Raw genomic sequence first — 26,738 nt, 5'->3', positions numbered from 1 at the left:
CAACCTGCCAACATTTCACCTCGTCACCTGCTCCTTTTAATGTTTTGAGTGCTGTTCTTTAAGGAAATAAAGCATTTGCTGGGGTTTTCCCCAGTTGCATAACTCCTCACTCCTCATAACATTTCTTTTACTTTGCCAGCTAGACATATTTACTAATTAAAACAACACAATTTGCTCAGTCACAATATTCATATCGGTTTGACGTACATATTTTTGTATTTATAGTTTATAAACTGATGCGACGCGATAAACGTGTCTAACGTTGTGTGTTACTAGGAACAAACCCTCATGTTATATATTTTCTCTTTTGGACACCATATTGATCAAAGCAACTGCATAAATAAAAGAAATTATGTATTTTATATGGAAAATTACAAACACATAATATATACTGAAATATCTTAAATAAACCGACTTACCGACTGGCATGTTTGTACTTGTTTTGTTAACACAGCTGCAGCTTAAGTGAACATACCTGGCAACTATCTGGGCAAACAACATTCTTTAGCATAAAAAGTAGCTGTCCTGACAAATTATGGTTATCTTAGTGTATTCATACCTTGACAGTTTTTTTTTTTAATCAGATGTTAACATTATGCTTACTGGTACAGTGCAGGGTTTGAAGATGAGCCAGGAGGCATTCAGGCCAAACAGGGAATTCATTTCCTTATGATGCATGCAAAATTAACCTGGTAAAGGGGCATATGCTTCATCTATTTAGCAGCAAAGAATGCAATGAAGATGTTCAAACTGCCAAGTAGTAAGTACACGTGCACCTGCCATAAAAATAAGGAATAATAATAATAACACTGAGAAAAAGTCATTAACTTTGCATATACAGTAACTCCATAGTACTTCTCTATTCTTACTCCTACTATGGGAGCAGCACTGGTGTAATTAAATGTATTTCCAGCAAGAGGTGCTCTAAGTCAAATGTATATATTAGCCCATTTATTCACAGTATAAGCATCATACAAAACAATTTAGAAACATACTGCAGTACCAATATCACGATAGTTTTCACAGCAATTTCCACACTTTTCAAGTATCTGTAGAGCAGTTAAACATCGAATATGCCACCACACCCACAAGCTTAGTAAGTCAGTAATCCAGGAAGTATTGTGCATGAGAAAAATACCACATGCGACGATGACTGTGGATGACTATTAGGTTGGTCATTAAGTTATCCACAAACACACACACACACACACACACACACACACACCTCATTCCCCTTTCTTATCAAGGGGCCATTGCGCCTGTGCGCCCGGAGACTGGAAGAGACGGCTGGGAGATGCTGCCTTCAGTGTTTCGGGAAATTTGTACACCTATTTATCCAGAGGGAGCAGAAGTACAGAAATTCTGAACTTAAGTAGAAGTACAGGTACTTGTGTTAAAAAAATACTCAGGTTCCGAAATGAACTCAAAGTAAGAAAGTAAAGGTAGCTCCTTTAAGAAAATTCCTGCCATCTTTTTTATGCAAAGTTAACTGAACCTTCTGATACATTAATGTAATAATAAAATAATAGATTGAAAATACTAACTTTATCTTAGTCTGAATTTTAATTCCAATGAATGCACTCAGCTTGAACTGGGTAGTAGAACAGAAAAGGAAGAATGATTAAAAATATATCTCTATTTTACGTTGCCTACATTGTAAATGGTGACCTTTGCCTCTAAACATAATCATGTCTCACAATTATTTCTATTGAGTGCTCCAGTAGATTTTCTTAGTGTACAGGCTGTGAGCAGATGACCTGTGATACTACTGCTGCTGAGGTTCACAGTTCTTTGTGGATTTACACACCTACATTTAACAGATATTTAATGACTTGTCCTGGCTGATTTCCATCATCTTCATTCTCTTGTATTGTCAGTAAAATATCGTGGTTTTTTTTGTTTTTTGTTTTTTAACCTATACCCACCTCTTTAACGGGATCATTTAAATTGTTAGTGGGTTGTATGTTGTGTTAACATTTTTCTGAAATTACTCGGCACTTTGCTGGTAAAAAAAAAGTACGAGGTTCGCTTGAGCACCTGAACGCAGCACGGGAGCATCAGCGCTGTGTAGAAAAGGAAAAGAGGAGGAGGTGGAAGCAGATCGAGAAGAGGCATGAAGACTATCCCCGGGATCTAAGCTGACAGGATAGGCAGAGCATCTTGTCTGCCCTCGCTCCTTAGGGGCCGACTGGAAGCGGAGGGAGGCCAGAATGGAGGAGAAGAAGCAGTTCCTTTGTGGGGTGGTGGAAGGTAAGAGCGCTCGACTTCCAGATCGACCTGTCAGATCATGTGATTTTTTTTTCCTCGGGGGGCTGCTTTTAAACAGACCACCATTTGACCTATATCCACAACCGAACATTTTTCTTTACCTACTCGAGACGTGTGTGAGGGGCGTGTGTGTGAAAACGGGCCTTGGTGGGATGAAAAGGGTTTTTAAAAAGATCTAGTGGTAATCAGTCAGGCTTGAAGTGGGGATGAAAAAGCAAGCAATGAAAAACGTTCAATACAGTCTTCATTGTGTTTCCTTAGGTTGGAGCCTAAGGAAACACAATGAAAAAGAAGAAGAAGAAGAAGATGATGATGATATATATATATGTATATATATGTATATATATATATATAATGATGGTAGTGTTGACAGGACAATGAAAGAAATCACCAAAGAAGAGAAGAACTGGAATGACACAAGCTACGAGGATACTGCAAAAGGACATATTGGGAATGGTGACACACCTCGTACTTTTTTTTACCAGCAAAGTCCCATCATTATATTCCATAACCACCACACTCACACAGAGCCAGCAAATTATGACATGGTATGAAATGAGTAGAACCAGAGCCAGAAAGAAGAACAGCTGTGAAAGGTGAAGTCCACAGTGGTTCCAGTCACATTAAGGATAAGAGTGCAGTCCTCACAAACGGCAAAGTGACTGCCCAGAAGAAACTCCCAGTCTGTTGGTAGACAAGCAGACGTTCAACATTATAGGGTCATTGGTACATGACAACAAATATTTCAAAAACCTAGTTAGCAGCTTGCTTTGAAGATACTACTTGACTACATGCATTATCTGCACGGTAATGCTCCTCTAGTACATGTGCAGACAACGCAGATACCATTTCTAAATGATACCAAGTATCATTTCTACAGCATTGTGTGAAGAGGAAACGTTCGTGTTCAACATAGAAGCCAATGACAAACAATGTGTACTGACAGACATTTATGTGATTATTTTTAATCATCAGGGTGTAATTACTGAAAAGAAATGGACAACCTATAATAAAAAGTTGTCTCAAGTGTTTCTTTTTAATTATTCCCTGCAAAACGGCATTAATTTATTTTGTTTTTTCTGTGTCACTTTTCATGCAGTAGCTTTGATATCACGCTTCAACAGTTTATTTTGTCTTTTATAGTATCACCACTCACCAGTCACTTTATTAGCTACGTCTTGCTAGTACTGGGTTGAACTGAATTAATTGTTCATGGCATGGATTCAACAAAGTGCTGGAAACAATCCCCAGAGATTTTGGTCCATATTGACATGACAGAATCGTACGGTGGCTGTGGATTTGTTGGCAGATTGAGATCTGATGGCTGTGGAGGCTGTTTGAGTACAATGAACTCATTGTTGTTTCCAAGAAGCCAGTTAGAGATGATTTGAGCTTTTTGACATGGCGTGTTATCCTGCTGGAAGCAGTCATCAGCAGATGGGTACACTGTGGTCATAAAGGGATGGACATGGTCATCAACAACTCTCAGACAATCTGTGATATTTAAATGATGCTCAATTGGTAAGAGGTGGCCCAAAATGTGCCAGAAAAATATCCTCCACTCCATTACACCCCACAAGTAGCTTGAACTGTGGATCCATGTGCTCATGTTTTCTATACCAAATTCTGACTCTACCAGATGAATATAACAGACTCATCAGACCAGGAAACATTTTTCCAATTTTCTTTGGAATTTGGTGACCCTGTGGAAACTGTAGACTCAGTTTCCTGTTTCAGTTGTCAGGTGTAGCACCTGGTGTGGTCTTCTGCTGCTGTAGCATATCTGCTTGAATGTTTGCTGTGTGTTCAGAGATGCGCTTCTGCACACCTTGGCTGTAATGAGTGATTTGAGTTAACTCCAAAAATATACAGTTCACAGGAATATAAAACAGGGAGCTGAACTGCTTTCATGTTTTTGCTTAGGGAATTTTTTTAAATGGTCACTGATTAAAATTTAAAATTGTTGCAGATTCATTTTATGTGAGTTGATTCATTGTTTGTGTACTTTTTGGTCTGTCCACCGTCTCAGCTTTATAACTCTATGAATTTCTACCAAAGTGGTGCTGCACACACATTACTTATTCCTGTACATGCTCATCCCTGTGGTGGCATCCAGCAGAGGTAGTAATTGGGTTTGGCTTGGTGGGCAGCTTTACACAGGACACATATGCAGACATGCCATACCCATGCACACCAATATAAAACCAATTCCCCAAAGGTATTTAGCAGGAGAAAGCAGTCAAAATTGTAAGTGTATCTGATTTAATTTTTACTCTGACCCATTTACTGTACACAGACACTCGCACATACACACACATTGCAGACTTATTCAAAACACAAAGGAGGAAGAGGGACACTGGAGATGCTCCCATTTCTAAGAATAGAAGCTGTGATGGAGAGTGTAGTTGGAAATGAATTATGGCTGTGCCAAACGCAGCAGGCATGTGACCACATAAGCATGGGAAGAAACATTTTGTGTAGCTGTACTTTACAGAAATGCAGCTGCTAACAGTGTCCAGTAATTCTCTGATTTGTGAATAAACGCTGCATTAATTAGGAGTTAAATGCCATACATATATGTGTATCAAACAATATTGTTAACCAACAAGCACATTGTTTTAAATTGCAATTGCATGCGCTGAAAGGTTATAGTCAAAGACCTTTTCCTTTTGTGTATAAATGTGAGACTGCAGTGTAAATTTCATGTTTACTGTTGAATCATGTGATAGCAAGTGAGGAAGTCATTGACGATCTCATTTGAGTGTGCATTAACACAATCATCTTTTCATCCAAGTGATTCAGTTATCTGCGTGCACTCAGTTCTGTATTTTTCCTCATCAGGTTTTTATGGGAGGCCTTGGTCTATGGATCAGAGGAAAGTACTCTTCCAGTGGTAAGTCTCCCAACACTTCATCAAGATATTCGTGCTTTTTCTGCATCCCTGCTTTCCCTCTTTTGTATGCACAGTCTGTGAGCACAGGTGAGCATGCATATGTCTTCTAACCCTGGTCAGACGGGATGTTTCTGTGTCGCTGATCTTCTTTTCCCCAAAACAGTGTGGGCTCAGGAGCTGCTGACTTGATGCCTTTAGGCTGAAACCAGATCCAAACCTCTATTTCAGTGCCAAGCACAGCTTCAGAGAGAAATTGCTGAGGCAGAATGATTCCATAGCAAAGGACAGCTTCATCCTCAGTGCTCAGCTATGGGTGACAGGAGGGGAAAGGAGAGGCAGACACTACATCTTGTTATAGTGAAAGGATTAAGAAAGAGGTTCAAAACATCTTCTTTTACCATCTTTGATGTTAAAACTTATTTTGCGAAGTTTTTACTCTGGTGCAATGCATTTCCAACGCTGCAGTGGGAAATTTATCAAAGGTCAAGTTATTAAAATGATAATATCATATAATTAAAGTGCCCCATTATTCAAGGGATACCTTTTATGCTCCTCTTTATTTCCTGTCATACACATCAGTGTATGTCTAGTAATCCACAGAAGCACAGAAGCCCCACCTACCTTTTATTCAAACCTTTTCTTTGAAAGAGGCAGCCAATCAGAAGAAGGTTTGCTGAGAGAGGGGACGGATATTATTACAAGATGAGCTAAATGGAAAATGGATGAGCTGATGGGTTGCACCAAGGCCCAGCATAAGTTAAATAAAGGTTAAATTTAGTCTAAGAATTAGAAATTCAAGCTTGAAATGAGCAGGTTAGCTCCCCTTTAAGTGTCTGCACATAAACTATTATCTGCTGAGCATGAAGCTCTGCAATGAAGAAGCTTTCAAGGACCATCACACTCTTCAGGTGGTTGGAGTGATACAGTGCAGTCCCAGCATGACAACAACTTAAAAACGGAAGACAAATGCTGTTTAAGCCAGATAAAATCAACGTTCTGGGTAATCAAATGTTCTTAAGAGTAAGGCTGCTATCAGAGGCAGGAATCTAATTTAAAGGCAACACTGTTGGGGTTCAAATCTTGACTAAACGAAGGCAAAAATAGCTCCTTATTGAGTGGGCCACAGCACTTTTCATTAACAGTTTGATCAGCTCACAAAGAGAGACAAGCTCTTTCAGCATGAATCACCTCCCAGTGATTTTCATGACAGCAGAGGCAGAATACTAATAGACTATTTTTCAGCACACATTCAAAGCGGCATTTTCTTGTCCATTCAGGAAGTAGCCATCAGGAACACAACAATAAAGCAACAACAGCGAGTTAAATACAAACGACTGCACTAATTAACAATGAGGCAATCCCTTTTTATGTATGTTCACATTTGCCCACCTCATAAGACTGATTAAATCTTGATGTTAAGTACAAGCGGAGCAGCATAAATCCCTGTTGGGAGCTGTGACACAGTTGTGTTGCTCAGCAGCCAATAGTCACAGCCGTCTGCATCCCCAGAGAGGGTAGGTCCCCCTGCTTCTCTTCTTTCCACTGCCATTGAATGATATATGCGCATGATATATTTCCAGTTTTTTTAAGGCTCGTTGTTTGTGCTTGTTATTGTGATTTAGAAGGTTTTGGATTGTGAAAAAGAAAGAAAAGACATGATCAGCAGTTTTGTAAGTTGCTCAAATCTATCTATAAACTTGCACTGCATTGGGAGGATGCAGAAAACTGGGTAACGAGGCAGTGGATGCTTTATAAAGAGAATTAATTTATTTTCCAAAACTTCTGCGTAGCTGCAGCTGAGTGTGTGGGCTCCAGGTTTATTTATAGACAAGCTTTTTTAGACTCCAGTGTGGGGTGCAGGCAAAAATCATACGCTGAATGTTGCGTAAGATTGGCCGTGGATGCGTGTACAGTATGTAATTGTGTGTGTGTGACTGTGTGTTTGAGGGAGGTAGGATGCAGCTTTGTGGAGGCGACTTACCATCTGTGCAGGAAGTGAAGCAGAGAGAGAGAGAGATCGAGAGCACAGCAAACCTACAAAATGACAAGAAAGACAAGAGCCGGTCCATGTACAGAGACAAAGCAGTGTTCATGTTTGTATATTTGTGCGTGTATGAATGATGTTGGTATTGTTTCCCTCTTAGTACTATGCTCTATTTATAATTCAGGAGGTCATTTCCTGTAACTGAGACAGCCTTGGAGACTCTCGATCGATATTGTGGATCTATTTTCTTGCAGCCAGATCCACTTTTTTTGTTTGTTTTTTTCCCCTCCTGTCTTCGCTCTTAGCGCCAATTCTGTCTCTATCACTCTGTCTCGCTCCATGGGTTGGATGTTGAATGATATGTACGCTTACACAGAGCAAGTCCAGCACGATATGTTGAAGTGAAGAAATAATGCAGAAATACACCAAAGCAGCTGATTTTGCAGAGTGTGATTTCCTAATGACGTCATCCATTCTTTTCTGCTGGCAGACACACCTGCCTACGGTAATCTGCACAATTTGTGAAGATAGCTACAAATTCCACATTGGTCTGTTCTTGCCTCATTGTTTTGTCATTGTCCCCCTGCTTCCTTTTCTTTTTTCTACACGATACCGTCACTTCTTTCTTTGTCCTCTAGCATGTCTTTGCTGGGGCCTTGATTCAGATTATTTCACTATTATTAGTTTGGGCCATTGATATATTCTGAACCATTTATCCGGTAACTTGTCATAAACTTTAGGATGTTTTTGTTTGAGGTTGTCTTTTCTGTGCCCAGTGCAAACATTCAAGTCACAAATTACTAGATTGCTGCTACTTTTCTTGAATTGTTTAAATTGTATGCAATACCTAAAATCATGCACAGAAACCCAAGTCCTGCCTCACCCCTGAAACTTCTGCCTGAGCTCAACCTCTAGCTTCAAAATATATAAGATGAGTCAAGTGACTAACAGTTAAATATACAAAATATTTATGGTGGTTTAATCCATATTCAGCCATTTAGAAGTATGGATTCATGAACTGCACCAGAAAGCAGTGACTCTAATTCATACCTAAGTGTGAGCTACTCCCAAATACAAATGTGGTATATGGGAGAGTAACTGTAACTTAACTCTAAGGAGTATTATTATTAAAAAAACAACCAAAAAAACCAACCAAAAATTCAACTACTGCAGCCCACCAGGCTGCATGATGCTGCACTGGTTAGAATTGGCAACTCACAGCAAGAAGGTTCCTGATATGAGTCCCAATTCTGGCCTTTTTGGAATTTACTCTACTTGTCACTCGAGCCATCTTTTAATTTGTTAAGCTTTTTTTCACTCCATGGCTTCCTGAAACTAAAAGCTATTCAACCAATTGAATAACTACACTGAAAAAAATATGTTGTTGGATTTACTTAATTCAATGGTGGACATTTGTTGCACACAGATGTTTTGCTTTGGCAGCAACTTAAACAATTGAATTAAATTAACACAATTTATTCATGTTCAATAAACTTGTGCAATTTGTGTTGATAAAATGTGACTTAAACATGTTTTGATGAAGTAATTTGAGCTCTTGGAATATTTTAATCCTTCACAATTTTCTCATGTTATCCCAACACGATTCAATAACTTTTACCCAATACTACTTGGTCACTTAAATACTACATGTTATCTTCAAATTACATTTTGCTATTATATTCTAGTATCAAATACACAATTTTCAAATGGAGGCCTTATAACAGATTGTATTGTTCTCTTCCAAGATGGTTGCTGGCATCCACCAGTAACCTTTCAAAACAACATGTCTAATTTCACTGCAGTAGGTAAAGAATTAAACTGACATTACTCCTCTACTGAATCTATATAAATCAACAGTTAAATAATGTCAGTTCTTCCGTGTTCTCTGGAATCAATCACAGCAAAGAAATTGGACTGTTTCTTTTGAAAAATGTTGGGAAAGAACAATACAAAACATTCTATTTAAGGCCTCTAACGTCAAGATTCAGTTAAACAACAATTATGACTAAACAATTTGAGGTAATGTTAGTTTCCATTAACATTAAATTAGGTTACTGAATTGGCAAACACCTTCCTATTAACACTACCCATTTTACCCCAATAACTAAAGAAATTAGCACTTGCAGGTCAAAACCTTTATTCAAGAGACGCAAAAATAACATTGATACAGTGACTGTCAAAAATTACAGCACTGATCATACTGTGACATCTTGGTTCAAAACAGCACACTTAGAAATATTCAACGTTCTTTACTTCAACTGAATGAAACTGAAAATACCATTTCACACGACCCATATGGGATATTTAGACTGTATAACTGTTCACGCTACATCTCTTCACTAGTAAAAGAAAGAAAAAATACAAAGAGAAATTTAAAAATGCTGCCAAACAGACAAACAGAACTTGTACAGAGCAAAAGGAAAAACAAACAACAACAAAAAACGGCTCGTCCTCATGGCAGTTGCAGAGTATATAAAAATGAACCCTGCGATCCGTTCCTGGAATTGAGCTTCAAAAATGCAGCAGAACAAGTGTGAGATTTAAATGTCCTCTCACCTAGAGCTGGTCACCTCACATGCATAACAGTGAGCTTCGTTGCAGGAGCAGTTTTGTCTTAGTTGTGAGCTTTTCTTGAGAGCTGAGTTGCATCCAACTCCATTACCACCCATTGAATCACCTCAAAAGTGTAGCAGAGTTGTGATGGGTAACTCATGTTGAAGGAATAAAAAAGGTCCAAACAGCATGGCTACTGCAAAGGTCACGTTATCCAGATCTTGAAGAACAACATCAGAAAAGTCATTGCCTGCCGCATCCTCTGGAGACAGATGTTCATTGTGGTTTTCTCAATCTGTGCAGTGGCCTCAGTCAAGTCCTGGTTAAACACAAAACATTTCTTTAAGATTCCTTTTTAAACTCATCTCTTTTTAATCTACCAGTTCTAATGTTAGAGTAATTTAAACCAATGCAAGCAACATAGTAAATAGCTATAGCCAAAGAGTGGCCTGCCATGCTGCCATTCATGGTCTAACAGAGTTTCTAAGAGAGGGTGAAAAACATAATAATTTCAAATGCTTTACATTAGTTTTTGTTAGAAAGACACCGGCCCATCAGAAATCCAGGCTATGTCACTCAGAAGATGTTAGAATTTAGACTTTCAGCCCCACAATTTGGTTAGCTGTTGGTCAGTTGGTCACTTTTTCAAACAAAAGCTAATATAAATATTGGTGGGATTTTCCTTTGTTCATTAGAATGACAAATTTAAAGTTTTTTCACACTGATGTGACCCCTAATACAGGGGTGGGGATGGGGCCTCAAGGGCCGGCGGCCGAGTTCACTACCAGGCCTCATGTGAACTTCAAATTATTAAAGAGGACTACTGGTCCTAACCAGTCCAATGAGGATCAAGTGGATAACTAAATGCATTTTTAAATGTTGCAAAGCCACAATCTACTCATAAAACACTCACCATGAACTCCTGCACCAAGATGTTGCAATTGTCTTTCACACAGATGCGGAGCACTTTGATGAGGGACTCCGAGCATTAATGTCATCCTTGACTATTATAACAAAGAAAACAGAGATTTGTGAACTTTTCAGTAGCACAGAAGAAAATGATCCCAGACAAAAACTCTTGACTTTTTAAACCAGTCAACATGCAACACCAGCATCTACAAAGCAATATCAAAAGTTCCTGTTTGACATCAACTTTATGGATATATAGTTTCCAGAACATTTATTTTTAAAAAAAGATAATTTTTTCTCAGTGGGCCAGTAAATGCATGACGAAAATTATGGCATCCTTTTAGTGGAATCATTACTCACAGGTAATAGTTGACTGTTTCAATGGATGTAGCATAAAAATCTTTTACTGACCTAATGCAATACATATACACTTTGTAGTTAAAGAATTTTAAAGTTCTTACTGTCATTATGGCAGCTACATCCTTTAGCTTTGTGCCCTGTTCCCCTGATCACTTTGCAAACACTTTCAGCAGACTGTCAGAGAAAAACTCAGCTCCGTCAGAAACCTTGACTGTAAAGGCATGGTTGGGATGCACTGGAATGCTGCATTTTATCTGAAATGACATAAAATTATTTTGAAATAACAGCAGGCACTGTGCTTGGTTAATCAGTAATGTTTTGTTGAATAAAAACTGTGTTTCCAGATCTTATGGGATTAAAAAAAATCCAAAGATGTTTGTTTCTGATTTGCAACCCAACAACCCACAAGTTACAACCTCATTTCAGTTCAAGTGTGCATTAATGCGAGTCCAGTAATCACCTTTCTGGCAATACATACAGGTATAAGTTAAACCTATGGCAGATTTTGGATCTCTCAGTTGTATTAATAGGGTGAGTATGCATGCACCTAATAATTATAAAAAACCTATTATAATTAAGTTACAGAAACGAAAATAGAATATACTTTCTTACCATAACACCTTGAACCCACAATCCATCAGCTGACTCCTGGTGAAATGCAGAATAGAGGTCATCTCTCAATGTGCAGCAAAAAAAACAAAAACAAAAGGACAGCAGGTGAGGGCAGGAAGGGTAGGGATGTAAGCTAGCATAATGCCGCTGATGATATTAGCTAAAGCTGTTCAATGTCCAAAATCTCACTAACACCACGGTGCAGTAAATACACAATGTAACTGAAGAGTCAGTTGACAAATCTATTCACACAGAAAACCAAATTATGTTATGAGTGCCTCGTAATTAGGTTTAATGTGATATTACGGCTCTTGTGCCAAAGACAAATTCAAATGAAAAAGCGCCAATTCTTTGACAACAGATAAAACAGCAAATAAGCTAACGGCTCTTTTTTAGCATGTTACATGGCGACACTCTAGACGTTTAACTACATTTGGCTGAAATATGGTAAAAATGAATTCAAAAAATCAAGACATACCAAAAACGTAGAGTTGGCTGCTCGACTTGACTGAGATGGATGCCTTTTTTAAACCACGATCCAAAGCCCGCGAGATGAAATCACGCGTGGTTTCACGAGATTTAACGTTGCTGTCTTATTGACTTACTTCACCTGAACATGATATGAACAATTTAATACACCCTTTCTGCATATCATGTAGTTTTTACACTATATAGTTACATTTAACTTTAAAACATGAGGCAATTGTGTTAAATGCATGCAAGATGCTTACATAAATCCAAGAGATGGCCAGTCCCTTTTTTTCAGTGTATGCAGGTTTCCTTTGAGTATTCCAGTTTCCTCCTGTAGTCCAGACACATGCATGTTAGATTAACTGATTATTCTACACTGACCATAAAGTGCTTTGAGTCTATATAAGTGTGTGGTTAAAAATGTGACTTGAGTGGGAAAACACTACATAAATGCAAGTACATTACATTACCATCCTGTGGTGAGTCACAGCAGCTGTGATTTTTCAGCAGCTTTTTTGTTTCCTGGCTCTGAACTTGGTAAAAAGAGCTTTTGTCCATTTAGCACCCTTGGCCTGGAACAAACTGCAGAAGGAATAGAAAATGACTGAATTCATTTCATTAAGTGCTTTTAAATCTAAACTACGAATCCTTGAGGCCAAGTCCATAACATGCAACTGTTTCAATTAGATTGATTGTCATTTTAACTGACTTTTTTATTTTTATTTGAATTTTATTTTTTATTTTATTTGTATTCTTTCACTTATTGTTGCATGTGTGTTGTTGCTGCCTGTGTTTGAGTAATTTCTGTAACTGTGAGACATCTGCTGCTGCCTATCTTGGCCAGGTCTCCCTTGAAAAAGAGGTTTTTAATCTCAATGGGATCTTCCTGGTTAAATAAAGGTTAATAAATAAAAACTCTGAGTGTGAGCATTGTGACAACATGTGACCCATCTGGTCATGTCTTTCTCCATCAGGATGCAGCACTGGGGGTTGAACACCTACCTGTACGGTCCGAAAGATGACCTGAAACATAGACTGTTGTGGAGAGAAGTCTATTCTCCTGAAGAGGAGGGTAAGGACCTCTAACCATAGCAAATTTTCACTCATGTGGGCATCCATGGTTTCCTGAAAGCTGTAAAACCAATTTAATCTATTTAAAGGGGAACCACAAGCGCACAATCAGACTATTGATTCATTGTACACTAGTATAGCAGAACGTCTCTGACACATTCTGAAATTTCCCTTTTGGCATTAAATGTATGTTTCATTGTGATCATAAAGCGTCTACAGTTTTTATGATGTCCATTATATTTTTTATTGCACCTTTTACTGCGAGAGTCAAGCTGATTTCCACAAAGATACATAAAAAGAGGGGAAGGGAAATGTCAGTACACATTATAACGCAGCTCAGGATTTAGTATGTAATCTTGTCATATAAAAAAAGTGAAAACAAAATATTCAGACATCTTCAATCAGTGTTTAAAAACATTTTTGGCCTGTTTTAAAATTCATGTTTAGTATTTTTCCACTTTTCTCATCCTCTCAGGTCAGCTGCGTACTCTCATTGTAGAGGCCCAGTCAAGAGGCCTCAGGTTTGTTTATGCGCTGTCTCCTGGTCAGGACATAGTCTTCTCTTCTTCCTGTGACTTGACTCTACTTAAACGCAAGCTAAGACAGGTAGGCTACACAAGGTCATCTACTACAGAAGTTTCATTGATTTCTGTATTCTTTAAACTCAACCTCATCACTCTGTCCAGGTATCAGACCTGGGTTGCCAGGCATTTGCCATTCTGTTCGATGACATTGATCACTCCATGTGTCAAGCCGACAGCGAGGCCTTCACTTCATTTGCCCACGCTCAGGTCACAGTAACTAATGAGATTTATCGGTTCCTGGGGGAACCGCCTGTCTTCCTGTTCTGCCCTACAGGTAGGCTTGTAGATTGAGGACTTGTTACAGGACTGAAAATTATACAAAAAAATGTAACATGAGCACTTTTTATATTTGCCTCTTCATTAAATATCACTGCTTTTCTCCCTCTCTGTGTAGAGTACTGTGGTTCTCTCTGTTCTCCCAGTGTATCCAAGTCTCCCTACCTGCAAACTGTGGGAGAGGACCTGCTGCCTAACATAACAGTAATATGGACAGGTAAGATGTATATTTGTTATATATTTTTTTATTGTGACCCTGTGAACTACAATTTTAGTGCTGATTTCATATTATTTTATATTTATAGTACTTGAAGCACTGTCTGTGTTCAGCCATGACAAGTTTTACTCAATCTGTGCCACTTGCATATTGCAGATATAATCTTCATTGCTCAGAACAGTGACTTTTGTTTCACTAGTGAGACCTGCAGCAGGTCTATAGGCCTTAGGTCGTGTTGGCAATGGCACTTGTCCAATTTAAAAGAATAGAATTCGCTGGTTAGCTAACTTATATGGTGCTCTGACATTGTTTTATATGGACAGTATATGCATGTGGTGTACCTGTTTTTTTTCTGTGCGTTTCCTTAATTGCTTATCTGTTATTGGACTTGATTCTGCTGAAAACTGTCACAATTTACTACTACAAAATCCTTCTAAACAGGCGGTGCTGAAAATATGGGGCAGGAAGTCCGTACTGTAGTTCAAAAATGAAAATCAAAAGACCAAATAGGGCACAAAGAAACCAAACTCAGATGAAAGGCTCAAAACATAAGTGATTAGAAACACAAGGGAGTTGCAGCAAGAGCCTGATAGATTGACACTAGAGAGGGAAGGCCTGTAACCTGCAGGTGAAGTCAAGCATTTAGGAAGGTGGGAGAAGAAAAACGGGAAAGAAAAAAATGCAAAAGCTCACATGAGAAACTAACCTTCAAAGTGAAGGAGGGAGTAAATCGAAAGAGAGACAGAATGAACTCAGACCTCACCAAAAAAGAGGGGCTGAAGCAGAAGGAACAGAAGGAACACAGAGAAAAACCTTCAAAAACACAAAAGCACCGAAAAGTTTAAGATTCATAATAGAATCTGTAGCTCATTACAAAGCCCATAACGTTAACTGGAACAGACACAAGTTTGTATTCCAATGGTTTAATGTGATTTGGAGCAGAGCCAGCAGCCCTTCTAGTTTGAATGAGAAACAACCAGTCCCTCCAGGAGGACCAGAACAGGGACATTGCTCTGCATGCCAAATATGCATCAAAGCTTGTAGAAATATTTTAGGTGCGTGTCATTAAAACGTACTGTAAGCACCTTGTAACTCCAGGATTTCACAGTAACATTGTTATCTGACTGTAGGTTTATTTATTTAGCTGTCCTAATGTAAACCTCTTAAGTGGAAAATGGTTAACAGATTTTTGAGCACTGGGCTTTCTCTTTCCACAGGCAGTAAGGTCATTTCCAGGAAACTCTCACTGGAATCCCTGGCTGAAGTGGAGTCAGTCCTCCAACGCCCCCCACTTATCTGGGACAATCTGCACGCAAATGACTATGACTCCAGACGCCTGTTTTTGGGGCCCTTTAAGGGTCGAGAGCCTCAGCTTAAGAACCATCTCAGGGGCCTGCTGCTTAACCCCAACTGTGAGTTTGAAGCCAACTACATCCCGCTCCACACGCTGGGAAGCTGGCACAGAGCTGGGAAAGAGGATACGAAAGGTGAGGGATCCAACTGAGGGAAGGCAGATGGAGTGAGGGAGTATGATGAGACAGGAGATGTCCTGAGTTAATAAACTAATATTGTCTCTGCCAGACCACATCCATGTACAGTTAGTCCCATCGCTTCAGGAGAAATGTTTAATAAGCCCGTGTTGCTTGGCAACTAGCATCATTTTGACCACCAGACAGCCATTGTGTCTGATATTACCTACCAAATAAGCAAAGTTAAAGCTCCATCTGTTGTTCTAAAGTCACTTGTTAAGCTTTCAGCCTACACAGTTTCACCAGCCTCAATCTGCCTTTATTGTAAAAGCTGTTAAAACATTGTGACTTTAAGTCATTTCATTAGTCTTTCTCACACGGTGTATAATAAGTTATGTGTTCGAAGTGTAATGTAAGAATTCCTGTCACGCATCTGCAAAAGTGGGGCTCAGCATCACATGAATTTGATATGTTGTTCATATTCATTGCATCTCATTTACCATGAGAGTAAAATGCAGAGAAACAGAGAAGCAGTGTAGCGTGTGATGTTCTGAAGACTGGGTGGGGGAGAGGTGATGATTGAGGAATAATTGCACGGTGTGATGGAGGAGGAAATGAGGAGAGAGCCCGGTCCCTCTGCGGAGGAAAAACTGAGCGGTAGGCTGGAGGACAAAAGAGGCTTTCAGAAGAAGAGATGAGAAAAATTTTAATTGTTACGGCAGGTTTTGTTGTGCATACCTGTAATAATTTCCTTATAGTGTCGTGTAAGCTAATAACCATTATGAAGGAAATTGCCTTCCCGGGTTTCCTCCGTGGCGTGAGCGATAAGCAGAGTTCTGTCCTTTCCTTCTAAGATTCCTAATTATTTAAAGTAACACTCAGGTATGCCATTCAGCTGGGTTAGTTACGACGTCGGGAGCAGCTTGGGAGAACAAGGAAACACAGACTGCTTCAGGTTGTCTTCCCAAATCGACTCAAAGGTTTATTTGATACACAGCAGTTTATATAGATGAAAAAAGGTTCGTGTGTCAGCTTTCCCAGTTCAAACCGGTACAGACCAAATAAGGAAACGTCTTCCTGCCTTGTGAGCCAAGAAGTATCCTGTGTGTAGTTTATCAGTTCAGCTATAATTTATGATCATCCCAGCAAAATACACTCCTAGACATAAAATACAGAGTTCTTTCATTAGTGAATTCTGAAACAAACCACCTAGCCTTTAACGAGCCTTTTCCAGGAGATAAAGAAAAAGGGAGGATGGGAGTAAGGAAGTTGTCTCATCTCTGTGGTGTTTTCGACCTTGGGGTACCAGCTTGTGAGTCCTACACATTAATTCTTGGGTCACAGAGAAAGAGAAAAACAACTAGTAGTTGGGCCTTATTGAGTAACAGTTTTCCTGTATAAAACAATATCCTGTAAATGCTACTATGGTATCAAAATACCTAACACATTACAGAACGAGTATGCAAGGTGTGGCTGTTTTTGGTTGTCAATGCATTGCTGTGTGTCTGCCAGATGAGGAGTGTGAGTACTGTCCTGATAGAGCTCTGTCTGCTGCACTGAAAGACTGGATGGAAGAACTCAACCAACCTTTACAAGCTGGTAAAATCTATCTATCTATCTATCTATCTATCTATCTATCTATCTATCTATCTATCTATCTATCTATCTATCTATCTATCTATCTATCTATCTATCTATCTATCTATCTATCTATCTATCTATCTATCTATCTATCTATCTATCTATCTATCTATCTATGTTTAAACACTGATGAATTATTGCAGTTTATATTCAGTGTAGTGTTGTTACTCAAACACACAACCTGTGTGTGTTTTTTATTTTCATGATAATTGTAGGCCGGCAGAACACAAGGACAGACCAGCGTGCCTCTGTCCCAACATCTCACTGTAAAACTCCTGACAGATCTGACTGTCCTTCCACCTTCAGAGGAACCTCTACTGTGGCCAAACTCCCAGTCTTCCCCCTGAATTCCAGCTCCCCTCCGTCCTCACCCACTAAAGTCAATGGGGAGAGGGAAGGACGAGAGTGGGAAAAAAGGAAATCATACCAGTCTTGCCAACCGATCCAGCAACCTCCAGGAACTAAGCCTGGAGCACCTGCGGCTGGAGGTCGGGGACAGAAAGCCCAGGTTCATGGGCTCTGCGGTGGGAAAGGTCTGCTAAGTGAGTCGCAGGTGCGGCTGCTGGTTGGCCTTCATTATCTCCCTCACGAGCACGGCCCATCAGCCCAGAAGCTACTGCAGGATCTGACCTGGCTGAAAACAAACTGCCAGCTGGTCAGTACTAACAGCAAGAAGGCAGCACCTCAAAAGGTCGGTGAGGATTATGAGGGGAGTTTTTGTTGAGGTACTTGGATTGGTCGTGTACGTTACACGTGAGAAAGAACAACATAATGTTTTTTTTTACTATGTCCTCAGGTTGATGAATGGCGTGGGCGGGCCTCCAGGTTTCTTTCTCTGTGTGAAGACATAGCGCAGCTCCACTGCAGTGTCGTGGGTGGGAACAACAGGGCTGTGCTCTATGACCTTTACCCTTATGTGTGGGACTTGAGGAACACAGCTCTGGTGGCAAAGGCATTTATATGCTGGCTTGGTAAGGACAGAAGCAATATACTGCTATACTATCACTGGACTCTGCACTGGTTTGATCTTCCCTGCTGTACGAGAATGTGCCATGAGAATGAGGCCATTTAAGTACATTGAACTCATATTATCACATTCAAGAAACACCAAAACGGTGCGTTGTCCTGCTGGAAGCAGCTGTCAGAAGACGTATCACTGTGGCCATAAATGGATGGACATGGTTAGTAACAATACTCAGGCAGGCTGTGCCATTTAAATAGGAAAAACTTCCCCACACTCTTACACTAAGGCTACCAGATAATGCAGGATCCTTCCTTTCATTTTGTTTACACCAAATTCTGACTGTAACATTGGAATATTGTAGGAGAAATCAACTCATCAGACCAGGCAATAGCTTAACAATCTTTTATTTGTCCAAGTTTGAACTGTAGCTGCACTTTCCTGTTCTAAGCAGACAGGAGTGCTTCAAGGTATGGCACGTAAATCACTTAAAATCACTTAAACTTAAATTTGTGAGCTGATCAGATATTTCTGTTAATGAACTGAGACAAGCTTAGCTGAAGGAAGTGGACAGGGAGTTATCTATATATAGACAGATAAATAGATAACTATAGATAGATATACATGTAGAACGGCAGAATGTTCACTCCTGTTTCTTGCTTTAAGGTATTAAAGGAGGAAGTTATTTGTCGCTCACATTCAAACAAGTTTCCACTGAAATTCTGTGCTGTTACAGCTATCCCACAGCAATTGTGCCACATGTGAGGTACAGTTGTTACACAATGTGTTTCACTTGAACTTGAGAAAGTACAGACGTGCCCACTTAACTGCTTGCAAAGTGCTTTGTCTGGATGTGATAATTAGGTTAAGTTAATTAAAGAATACTAGATAAATAAATATTACAGTGCTACCCTACAGTAGCAGAACAGAGCATAACAGCATAGTAGAAGTATACCACTTGGTCCTAGTATACTAGAAGCACGCTGCAGTATATAGTTTACCATGCTATTGAACTGATGTTATATTGAGAAACTGTGTAGTATTATAGTGCTATAGTGTAAGAGCTCAACATAATATTCTGCTGTAGAATACAATAATAGTATACTATAGTATTGTATAATATTGCATGTAACAGATTACTATTGTTTTGTGTATCCAATAATAATTTATCTACTGTCCGGTTGTATGATTACTATTTTAGTCGTATGCCCTATAGTCTCTGCTCTATTATTTATAGCATTATATAATGTAGCACATACTATATACTGTACTGTATTCAGTACTTATGTTAAGAGAGGACACTGGTGGAATCAGCGGTTTTGTAGATTATTGCCAGTCATTGTCTGTGGCTCATTTTTCTCTTACGCTCTAACGTGCCCATTTACTCACTCAGATGGACGAGTGTTGAGTGACAGCTCTGCCCTCGGCTCCTGGAGGAACTGCTTCCAATGTGAGTAAGCCTGATCTCTGATGGTCTTTAAACTTTTTGTATCTGCGCCTGAAATAAATTACTACAAAACTCAGTCATTACTTCTCAGCTCGAGCTCAGTGGAGCCCAGCTGATAGGGAGGACTGAATTTTTTATGACAAGTTTATTTCAGCGAGCGTCTCTTGTGGTGCTGTAATGCTGTAAAGCTCTACAGTTTTTTGCTCGACATAAAATTTTCAAGCTGCGCGATCATTCTCCATGTGCACTGGTAACTTTTCTGGTATTTCACTGGCCCTGAACATGTGATGTAGCCTGTCACATATGATTGTTTTTTTCTGTGTTAGGGTGTGGGAAGACCACGGGAGCGGACCAATTGGGAGTAGAGTCTGAGCCATGGGCGTTCAAAGGGGGCGTGTCAGGGGAGGTGCAGGTAGTGTGTTATATTTCAGATGCCATTCGTGATGTATCTCTTCTTAAATTCTTGACAATATTTTACTCTGCTCTATCAAGTCAAGCCCCCTAAAACTGCCTAATGTGTGTGCATGTTTTTTTCCCCATGTTGTGTGCAGATGCTTCTCCCAGTAGGGAGCAGCAGTGAACTTTTTACTCATCCTCCTCCTCTCTTCCCTACCACTCGCCTCTACAACATCAGGCCCTACCACAGCAAAGACAAGGTAGTCTCACCCACACACAGAAACTCTTGACATAGCACAACTGGCAAAGAGGTTAAACAAAAGGGGAATTGGAAAGTCATGTGTTAGCTTTTACAGTTGCATTAAACAATCAGGGAGCAAACCAGTAGATCATGTAGGTGGAACTTTCAGGTGGAAATTTAAATTGTTAAAAGTCGTAGATTTTTAGTTCAACATTTAAACATTGGTGTGGGAAGACACATGGTTTAATGGTTGTGTACTTAGGTGGAGCTGTATCGAATGGTCCGCCAACTTCACCTGAGGACACAGGGTGGGCCAGAGTCTAGTGCTGCTCATCCAGATGTCATAGGAGACAGGTGTGTCTGCGTGTGAGAGAGAAAAGAAACTCAATCAGGAAATGTGCAACGATTTGTCAAATACTGTATCAAATCAATAACACTTGATTTCACTCTCTTAGATGTCTTGGACCATGCCTAGCTTTGTGCCCCGAGTACAGCTTCATCTTGGAGGATGAGCTGGGCATTTGCGGCTGTGTGTTAGGCATCTTGGATGTTCGCTCCTTTGCCAAGCGGTGCCAGGCCAGCTGGATACCCGCCATGAGGGACAAATACCCACCAAAAATGAACGGCACACATCCAAACACCCAGGTGAATACGTGGGTTTTACCCTCTCACAAGAAGTCAGTTAAACCTCTCTTTTTGGCTGACACCCTATGCTGAAACATAAATGCTCACAGAGTACACAAAGCTATAAACATACCCGACAGACCAGTTTTACATTACGCACATTAACTTAAGACTTATGAGTACCTGCTGTCACACCATCTGGATTCCTCTGTGCAGGGCAATAAGTCGCTGGGAGTTAGGTGGAACACATAGGTAGACAAAGACAATAACACACACACACACACACACACACACACACACACACACACACACACAGACCGGATTTAATGATTTAATTTAGTATGTGTCTAAGGGCCACCTGCAGTATTCCTTCTGTCTTTAGTGGGCCTGTTTTCTGTATCAGCGGGTTAGTGTGTAAACTTGCGAACGGTGCATTCAGATTTACCAGCTGCTGTCATGTGAATGTGACTAATTGTTAATAAAAAGAGAAATGCAGAAATATGGCAAATATGGGGAAGGTAAGGATTTAAGTGCTTTAAAATACAGAATGGTTATTGAGAACTGAAGTACAGTAGCGCACACGGCTGATGTTGTTTTTGCCCATCATCACTATTCAGTGATCTCTGGCAAAGAGCCAAGCATAAATGGTGGTGAACAGCAGACAGAGTCAAACTCTGACATGTGTGGAGGATTCATTTAGCCGCTCTGTGCATCACAGAGCAAACTGACAGCTATGCTGTGGATCATTCACACGTCAGCAGGCAGCCACAGGTGCAGACAAATTTAAAGTTTACCAGCTGAAAGCTTTCGTCACATGCAAACTGGCTAGGGAACAAGAATGTTCGATCTAGGAATCCATCGGTTAGTCCGCTCAGTTGGGAGGGCTGGCACCTTAAGAGGCTTCCAGTGTAGCCAGTAGATATCCACGCCAGCGCCTCCAGTTCCATCTACTGGTCAGTGTTTACAAATGCAGCAAAATGAAAACAAAGAAAAAACGATTGTCAAAATCTTGGATTGAGCTTGCATTTTTCTCTCCACAGGGACTGTTTACTAACATTCAGCCATAGTATGCTCAAATTTGATTGGTCAGGAATACAAGTGGGTTACAAATGGGTTAAAGAATCTACCAAAAATGGCCTCCCTCATCGACCGATGCTACATATTCATAAGCATTTATCTGTTTATAGAGAACATTTAATTATTTTCCCCCTGTTTTGTGTCACATAGTTACATATTACTGGTATGTTATACAAATAGCTGCTTATTACATTACCTCACTTGAAATCTAGTTGCTGTTAGCTAACTCAGTTCCAAGAAAAATGCTTATCAGCTTCTGAGACAGGAAGTACATTAGACTCATCCCAGAAGTCTTTGCATATAAATATAAAAGCTGCTGATCAAGGAGTGTCTGCTGGGGCCACCAGGCAGTACTTGTACACTTAAAATCTAGTGTCAGCAAATCCTAATTTGTAATGATAATTAGTGTTTTACTGTGTGTTTGTCTTCATTTTAAGGTTTTAAGGTTGCTGGGTAACTGGAAACGAGTCTGGTACCAAACGTGCCTAATTGGTAACATCTAGTGGCAGCTGGAGGAAGAACAATCTTCTGCAACATGTGAAAGTGCATCTGTGCCTCTGCTCTCCTTTGTGCAGGACCTGATTCAGCTGATGGAGGAGGATCAGGGCGAGTACCCAGACTCGCTGCTCTACCACTTTCCCTCGCAGTTGCGACTGGACGCCCTGCCCGAGCTGGTGGACATCAGCATCAGCCGCACCCTGCTCACCGCCCTCCTCACTGCGCTAAAGGCCAATGGTAAGCTCCACGTGTGTGTTTGCGAGTGTGTCTTTTGTTAAATAAAATTCTGCTGCATATATTAGCATGAATCCGTATGCGCTTATACCCTCAAGGATAAGTAAAAGGATTAGAGGATGAGAAAAGAGCAGAAAAGACATGTGGAGGGTGGAAGAATACTCCAATAATGCAAGAAGGGTTTAAGGGAAAAGCTACCTGTAGTTGTTTTCACACCATTAAATATGAGTTATTAGTTGTAATTGCTGATTATGTTGCTTCTTTAGACTGTGTAAAGGGATTTTGTTATGTAAGTCTGTTATTTATATGTTGCTTGTATATTTGTATGATTTATTCTTGGAGAAAAACTGATCTGTCAATGACTGCCTCTTTGCTTTGCCATTTTTGCACGGTGTGTGTGTGTCTAGGTTCTCAGGGTGTGTTCTGTGAGGTGCAGCCAACAGACCGTCAGAGGCTGGAGTTCTTGACTAAACTGGGCTTCCTGGAGATCCTCAGGGGAGAAGCCAGAAGCAGGGAGGGGGTGGTGCTGGGACGGCTGCTGTGAACATAGAACACACAAAACACTCACATGATCTCACACACACAGGCACACAAACACACCACGACAAACAACAAAGACATTTGCACTGATGTGGTAGATACACAAAGGCACTTATGCACAGAGAGGTGTTAGAAATGCAGTGTGCACGGCACAGACATAAACAACTGTGCTTTGCCAAGAAGTGAGGTCCATATTTTTCTCCATCAAGAGAAGAAACCTTATTTTGAGTGACAATTCTGGATTCCTTTGAGTCTGTGTGGCAGTAATGGGGATCAACCCAGAGCTTTTGGAGGGATTTACAAAATATAAAATAAGCTTAGAGTTTAAACCTTCAGCAGGGCTGTGCTAATCTCTCTCAGATTCCGTCCACGACTGAGGATTAGAAGATTTCTCAAAGAAAGTGAGCAACAGAAGAGTTTGAGATTGTAGCGGAGTGCTCGATCCAAGCAGCTCTGTGGGCCGTAGGTCTTTTCATCATACATGTATGCATCTTTTTTTAAAGCTGGAATAATCAGTGTTATTGAGTTTTTTAGTACTTTTTCTTATTTGCTTATTTTTGCGGAGTTTTAAGCTGACAACACTACTAGTTTGATTTATTTGCACCGCTTTCATCAGGTTAATTTTCTGAAATTGCAGCCATGCATTGTTGACAAAAAAAGAAACCTCTTTGTACTCTACCTGCTCTCTGTCCAAAGACTAACGCGTCCAATTATTTCTTAAATATAGCCATAGTAATGTTTTGGGAGTCTTGGGCTTAGGAGTGCTGATTTCATTGCCAGACTCTTCTACACATGTAATTAGCTACAGAGGATCCTATTTAAGCTTCTATAGCTTGCCCAGAGTTGCTGTGCATACAAAACACTTTGCACACTACCTCCACCCTAGCTCCTCCTTTCAGCTTGTGTCTGGCATAATTAGTACCATATCTGTGGTCTTGGTGATGCTTTTCCTGCCTTAAATTTTCCATGCGTACACCCGAAAAAGGCAAGAAAGTCCCAGAAACAAGCCATGCTGCCCAACAGAAGTTACTGCAGATGGAAATAACTGTGTTCTTTTGTACAAAGTGGTCCCGACTGAGGTGATATTTAATGTAATGACCGAGCTTGGTGCTGGTAGGCAGATTTTGTCAGCTTTGGACTGAGCTAGACGTGCCTGTCTCCCTGCTTCCAGCGTGCTAAACTAGCCGTAGCTTCATATTAACCACTCACGGAGCGTGTTGTCAATCTTCAAACTACTTCTAAGTCAAGATGAAATAATCCTTTACAAAACTTGCCCAGGGAAAAGCTTCTGTGGCTAACCTAGCGTCCTCCTCTCTTCGCTTTGTTTATAAATGGTCGTTTTCTTTTTCCTGTTTAAATTTAGGATGTTTTCCAGTGCCTGTCCTGCTGGTTTAAAAAGTATGCTAACATCAAATCAGAACTAGGCTGGCATCACTGTTTACACTCGCTTAGATTAGATGAATGTTTACGTGCATGAAGAACAAAAAACTGTGTGGCTGTTCAGAGAATAGGGACACAAACAAATACCATTGTACTGGCATGCTTGAACATACATGATTTTTTGTGGACAGCCATTGTAGCTGTTATGACGTAGGAACAAAACAAGAAAATGCAAACGCATGCGTGCTAAAATTCATGAGAAACACAGTAACACACACTCAGACACATACACAATCTAAAGTTTACACATATTTGAGTTAGATATAACTGATACCGCTCCCTCATTTGACAAAATTTATACAGCTGTCAGATCTTACAGACATTGTCAGTGTGTAAAAACCGCTACACACTGGCCTAGGTGGTGGTACGCGTGTGTATTTTGTATGAGATGTATGCATGTGTGAGTGAGTGCCAAAAAAAATACAAACCAAGACAACTTTGTGGTTCTGCCTCTATTCTAAACAGCAGTGAACACAGGTCTGTCTCATCATTACATAGATGTTGTTTCTACAACTTTCCATGACTATTAGTAAATAAAATACAATTATTGCTTTTCCCGGACTGTTACTGCAACTGGCCAATCATGTTGTTGTGATGTCATAGCTTAAAGACGTATGAAAAGGCAGTTAGGAAGTCAGACAAAAGCGCAGAGAGCCAGAAAAAGGAGAAAGATAAAGGGCACGTTATGGTGCTTCACTGTGTTAACCACAGGACTTTCACCCAGGACTCTGGGGTTTATGTTGCACATGAAACCAAAAGCCATTGATAAATCATCATCGTTTGACTAAGCGGCCCACCCTCTTCATTTTTTAAAGTTAAGTTAGAATTATGCAATTAAACAGTTTGAGAAAATGTTGGAGTTTTCAAAACATTAACCAGATGTTGGAAAGCCTTTCAAGAAGCCCTGAAGGTGTCACTTCATGACACCACAAGATTGTGATTGGTCAGCAGTGGTGGGCCTGAAGCATCGTCATGTATAATGTTCCAAGTACAGTTGGTGATTTCCAGCTTTGCGATTAACACACACACACACACACACACTTGCGCCCGTGTGCACATACAAACACAAACACACACACTCATTCTAAACAAGCACAATGACACTCACAATCAAATCTTCAACTTAAAGTATGTAGAACTATGAATGTTCTTTTTTTGTAATGCAGCTTAAGAAGACGCAACTACTGTTTGTGCAGGTATTTATATTTCTACTTTTTTTAACTATTATGCTCGATCAATCACAGACTGAAAGGCACTTTTGTAAGTTTCTTCTTCTTACCAGCTTCATCAGCATTGTCTGTTAAGTACTTCATGTAGCCCCAGATCTGATAATTGTGTAGAAGAGTAAAAAAAAGGCAGCAAAATATGCATGATGTAGAGGAAATCTTTAGAGAAGATGTCACATTGTTTGTTGCAGAACGCTGTTGTTTCACCTTTATGGAAATTCAGTGTTATTATTATTTTTTTCTAATTTAAAAGTGCGTGTGTGAATGTAGGCGTGCGTGTTTAGGGTGATGATGGGAAATATATGTACGTGAACAATCTACACAGGCAACATGGAGCACTGTGACAAAAGAAAGCGTAGTGAACTACAATGTTTTTGATTTGGGAGAATTTTTAACAAGTGTCATAAGAATAATAGTAATAATAATAATGATAAAAGTAATAATAATAAAAGCAGTTGCCTTTAAATTCCAGGCCTACGCAGCTGACCACAGTTAAATTCAGCGTCTCATTATCCAGTTTCCTGCCTGCATTGAGCAACATGTATGGTCTGTGTTTACAGTGAGTTCCAGTGGAGTGCTGTTGTATGTCTATGCAGGGTAATGAACGAGTTGGAAAAAAAAAACCTACCAAAAAAAACAAAAAACAAACTAGAATTCAGTCTGTGTTTTTATTGACAATAACAGTAAAACTGTCATTTAAAAAAAAAACCCAAAAAAACATGATTTTATTGACTTGTTGATTTTCA

General features: G+C 39.9%; 1 protein-coding gene and 1 long non-coding RNA gene across 4 annotated transcripts; one reads left to right on the top strand and one right to left on the bottom strand.

Moving 5' to 3' along the window:
* Positions 1–1,786: 1,786 nt before the first annotated feature.
* LOC146580512 (protein O-GlcNAcase) lies at positions 1,787–26,710 on the top strand. Its single transcript, XM_085267260.1, has 17 exons — positions 1,787–2,250; positions 5,110–5,161; positions 13,025–13,122; positions 13,597–13,727; positions 13,808–13,979; positions 14,100–14,198; positions 15,416–15,685; positions 17,180–17,266; positions 17,524–17,999; positions 18,105–18,279; positions 19,663–19,719; positions 20,043–20,128; positions 20,268–20,372; positions 20,616–20,707; positions 20,809–20,998; positions 22,630–22,789; positions 23,194–26,710. The coding sequence occupies exons 1-17, from the start codon at positions 2,211–2,213 to the stop codon at positions 23,328–23,330; spliced, it is 2,427 nt and encodes an 808-aa protein (XP_085123386.1). The 5' UTR covers positions 1,787–2,210; the 3' UTR covers positions 23,331–26,710.
* Positions 8,744–12,340, bottom strand: LOC146580513 (uncharacterized). 3 transcript variants are annotated; one of them, XR_014891279.1, is made up of 5 exons: positions 12,058–12,340; positions 11,580–11,643; positions 11,069–11,221; positions 10,612–10,702; positions 8,744–10,017 (listed from the first exon to the last, which is right to left on the bottom strand). It is a non-coding gene; the product is annotated as an uncharacterized LOC146580513 (long non-coding RNA). The 3 variants fall into 3 exon arrangements; XR_014891278.1 differs by having other exon boundaries at positions 11,580–12,340; XR_014891277.1 differs by having other exon boundaries at positions 11,069–12,340.
* Positions 26,711–26,738: the final 28 nt, after the last annotated feature.

This window comes from Mchenga conophoros, linkage group LG3 (assembly GCF_057382185.1).
Source record: "Mchenga conophoros isolate Kocher_MC1m ecotype Shallow Benthic linkage group LG3, M_conophoros_male_GT1.1, whole genome shotgun sequence".
NCBI lineage: Eukaryota > Metazoa > Chordata > Actinopteri > Cichliformes > Cichlidae > Mchenga > Mchenga conophoros.
The sequence above is the reverse complement of the archived record's forward strand: the minus strand, read 5'-3'. Positions and strand labels throughout refer to the sequence as shown.